Below are 4,125 nucleotides of genomic sequence, written 5' to 3' on the forward strand. Positions count from 1 at the left end.
GGTCGCAAGAAGAATTGCATGATAAATAAAAACATTTAATCAAAGTCAATTTTATTTTTCATATTCAAATGGACTGAGTGTTAACATTTAACATTTTTTGCTAATTGTCGTCAAAAATTAGGCGTAAAGCAAAAATTGATATTTCATATGGTTTTATGATAGATAAGCATTATATTCCCACTCATTATATTCGTAAATTTTGAGGTTTATCCTTCGCTTTTAAGATCATTGAATTTGATTTTTATATAAAATAGTTATATATTAGAAAATAATATGAGTTTATGTGATATTATTTTTCAGAAGATTTTGTGTTCTTCTTCAAAATTTTATTTTTTATTAAAAAGAATCTTTACGAAATATACATTTACTTTAATTAATATTTAAAAACGTGCTCTATCAAAAGTTCCAAAAATTCAATATTATAGCTTTTCTGAGGTGTCACTTTTGATGAATTTCTGTTTTCAACACTAGACAAAAACAATTATATTAGATGCACATGATTAACATCTCTTGGTCTGATGATGTTTTTCAATTAAAAGATTATTATATACAGTTGAATTTACAAAATTCTTAATTCATAATTGCATGGCACAAGAGAGGTATGATCTGCTTATATGTTAATGATAGATATACCATATTATTTCCATTACTATAAATAACTTAAAGAAATATATCTTCTAAGTGTATTTTTTGTTCAATTTTGTTTGAAAAAAAAATTAAAACGCATTTCTTATCTTGTTTAGCTTTGATAAGTTGGATTAAATAATATTACTAAATACAAATCATGATAACAATTATATATTGTTGTAAACAGAAATTCATCAAAAGTGACACCTCAGAAAAGCTAAAATATTGAATTTTTGGAACTTTTGATAGAGCACGTTTTTAAATATTAATTAAAGTAAATGTATATTTTGTAAAGATTCTTTTTAATAAAAAAATAAAATTTTGAAGAAGAACACAAAATCTTCTGAAAAATAATATCACATAAACTCATATTATTTTCTAATATATAACTATTTTATATAAAAATCAAATTCAATGATCTTAAAAGCGAAGGATAAACCTCAAAATTTACGAATATAATGAGTGGGAATATTATTTTTCAGAAGATTTCATTCTATATGCCTATGAAAAGTACTCTCAAAACTAACTTTTTCCTAATTATAATTAAATCTAGAATATTGTATTATGCTTAGTATTATTTCATTTTTCTCATTCAATTTAGAATTTACAAATGTCAAAAAATTGAGAGCTGTCACTTTTGATGAATTTCTGTTTATTACAATATCCAATGCTAAATGCCTGAAGATCTGGTGAAAATATTGAGATATGCCTCACTTCCATCATTTCGTCTTACCACATAAAAATATGTGATTTTTAAAACAAGTTAGCTGATATGCTTTTAACAAAACCGAATCAAAAGTATTCAAAAAAATCTGAAATTGTAAAATATCTTAATCAAAAATAAAGGGTTGATCTTCATTTTCGGGATTTCAAAAAAATTTGGAATTTCACCTCCCAAACACACAGATTGTCCAGTTCATTGGCATAGAGAATATCCGATTTCCAGTGTTTTACTCTGAATCTTATTAGTTAAATACCGAATTTCGAACATAAATTCATCAAAATCGAATAAAGAGACTACCAAAAACGACACAAATATAATCAAGTCACAATCATTTAACAGGAACTCCTTAAATGAAGATTTTTACAATTTTAATCTCTATATTTTAGAAAAAAATATGCTCAGTCACAAACACAATTACTATGTTATGGAACAAGGCATTGACACTCGAATCTCTGGCCAATTCGAGGAACATCCAAAATTTCAATAATCTTATCCCACAGAATCCATAGCCCAAAAACTTTAATTTGCATAGTACATTTGAAGACGAATAATATTAGTCCAATTTTTTTTAACTTTGAAATTTTCAAAGATACAAAATTTATTACATTTAGAATTAATGCATTAATATATGCATTTGTTCCGTACCGAAAATGAACTTTACAAAAAGTGACATGAAAAGTCTTAATTACATTAAAGCCAAATGTAAACTTCATTGAGAAAAAGCAGTTTTGTCTCGTATTCAACGTAAAATCTTCAAAAGAAGACTAAACAAAAAGTGCTACACTGATAACAAAGATGAATTTCACATGGAACGCGATGATTCAATAACTGCAGAGTTGCGACATACAATTGCGGAAAATGTATGGACAACCACATGTAATGGTGGAGAACCATCGTATCTTTCAGAGGTCGAATTACTTGATTTTTATGGTGAAATCAATCAAAGAGCAAAAGGTCTTGCATGTGAAAAGGTAATCGAAGCTTATCAGATTGCCTACGAATTACTGGAGTATAGATACAGCAGAGCTTTATATCTAGCTGGCCTTGTTCATCCAGACGAATTTCCAACAAGAGGAAAAAGAATTGTTTACTTCGCTAGAAGTATATCTCCCCTCAAGATCATGGTTAAACAGAGTTTGCTCTGATCTCAACATTGAGATCAAAAGCTCAAAAGAAAATGAGGAAAAACGAGCAAAGTACTGTAACACAGCAACAGTTGCTAACTTCTTACATTAATTTCAGTATACGGCAGGAATTGATCCATGGAATAAGTGGAGTATTTATGAAACATCTCTGCTTCATCAAAGCGTTACAAAGTTATCTGCACTGAAAGCAACCCTCCTTTAACCAAAGAAGAGCATGAATTTGTGCTTGTTACTAGTATCTTCCCATATAATTCTGAAGGATACCGGATGAAACCATTTATTATTGTTCCAGGAATATAAAATTGTTCACAGGAACTCCGCTCCGTGAGAGCATTCCTTACAGGACAATCTTATGGATGGATGACAAAGAAGATATGGGATATCTTTAATTTAACTTTTATTATCGAAATCCAGAGATATCGCTCAAGTCTTGATGCTATCACAGCAGCTCAGCATAATATCGTATTCGGTGATAATCATATCAGCCGAGTAAGTTATTTTACTTGCAAACTTTTGAGTCTCTTCAGAATTGAACTCTTGACATTTCCAGCTTACTGCACAGTAGTTCTCCAGTTATTTGATGTAGGATGTGCAGCATCTTTGAGATCAAAGAATAACAGGTTAAAATATGTTCCGCTTTACACATATGAGCAAGATAATTTATCAAATACCCCAAAACCAAGGTTAAAAATTGTAAGAATTTTAATTGATGCTTGTGATTAAGTCAATGCATCAGTATGGTATTCATCCGTGGAACCCAGATAAAGCCTTATCCAACGAATTAACAAACAAAACATCAAACGCAATACCAAATCCCACATATATATTTAATTCTTCTTGCAAAAAATTAACATCTGACGCCGAATTACTTAAAATTGCGCAATTTGAAGCAATCAAATTCAAACATTAAATCAAGCACTGATAGTTATTGTAACAAATATTTCGAATTATTTAGATTATTATCCTCCAAATACAAAAATTCTCAGCAAAGGGATGAAATTGAGTCAATTTAATGGAGCAAAACGAAGTGAGGTGAAATTCACCACTTTGACACCTCGTATTTTTCAGATATATCGATTAATATTGAGTTTTATTGGGATGGAAAACATACTGAAAAACCTGCAATATCAACACCTTTTTATATAATATTGAATAAATAAAAATTTGTTTTTATTTTCCAAAAAGATATATGATACATTTTTATTATACAGGTTAAAAACTGTCTAGCTTTTGCTTTTAGTGCTCGACCAGAGGCATACATTGAAAATACAATCCTCTCCATGGTTTTTGTGTAGGATCTGATCTTCTCAAAACGATGATATTGACTATTATTATATGAATTGAATGTATTTATGAATATTTCGAAATTTTAATATAAATAATTTATTAAAAATAAAAATTGAACGTAAGTACAAAAAATATAATTTGAAAGCAAATTAAAAATTAACGATACGATAATTTGGAACTTTTACCTTTTGCCAATAAATATAAAAATAAAATTTTGGGAATTGGAACTTAAGAGTAGAGAGACCTTTGTTGATATGTATGAGGCTATGTATTTATGTGTAGATCTGAGTAAGCTTGGTTATCATATAGCGGTTTCTGATGAAATTGAGAACCTCGGAGACC

General features: G+C 28.8%; 1 protein-coding gene across 1 annotated transcript, besides 6 other annotated features; it reads left to right on the forward strand.

Annotated features, from left to right (window-relative positions):
* Positions 1–429: 429 nt before the first annotated feature.
* Positions 430–467: a mobile genetic element.
* Positions 430–467: a terminal%2Cinverted (terminal inverted repeat of Banshee-A3 transposon ID:TVAGG3_0139760).
* Positions 468–802: 335 nt separating this feature from the next.
* Positions 803–840: a mobile genetic element.
* Positions 803–840: a terminal%2Cinverted (terminal inverted repeat of Banshee-A3 transposon ID:TVAGG3_0139770).
* Positions 841–1,248: 408 nt separating this feature from the next.
* Positions 1,249–1,285: a mobile genetic element.
* Positions 1,249–1,285: a terminal%2Cinverted (terminal inverted repeat of Banshee-A3 transposon ID:TVAGG3_0139780).
* An 872-nt stretch (positions 1,286–2,157) lies between these two features.
* TVAGG3_0139790 (uncharacterized protein) lies at positions 2,158–2,496 on the forward strand (the record flags this gene model as incomplete). The annotated part of the gene is made up of 1 exon (XM_051224221.1): positions 2,158–2,496. One exon carries the CDS (start codon positions 2,158–2,160, stop codon positions 2,494–2,496), a length of 339 nt encoding a protein of 112 aa, XP_051109207.1.
* Between the last annotated feature and the right edge of the window lie 1,629 nt (positions 2,497–4,125).

The sequence above is a fragment of the Trichomonas vaginalis genome, chromosome IV (genome assembly GCF_026262505.1).
Source record: "Trichomonas vaginalis G3 chromosome IV, whole genome shotgun sequence".
In the NCBI taxonomy this organism is placed as follows: domain Eukaryota; phylum Parabasalia; order Trichomonadida; family Trichomonadidae; genus Trichomonas; species Trichomonas vaginalis.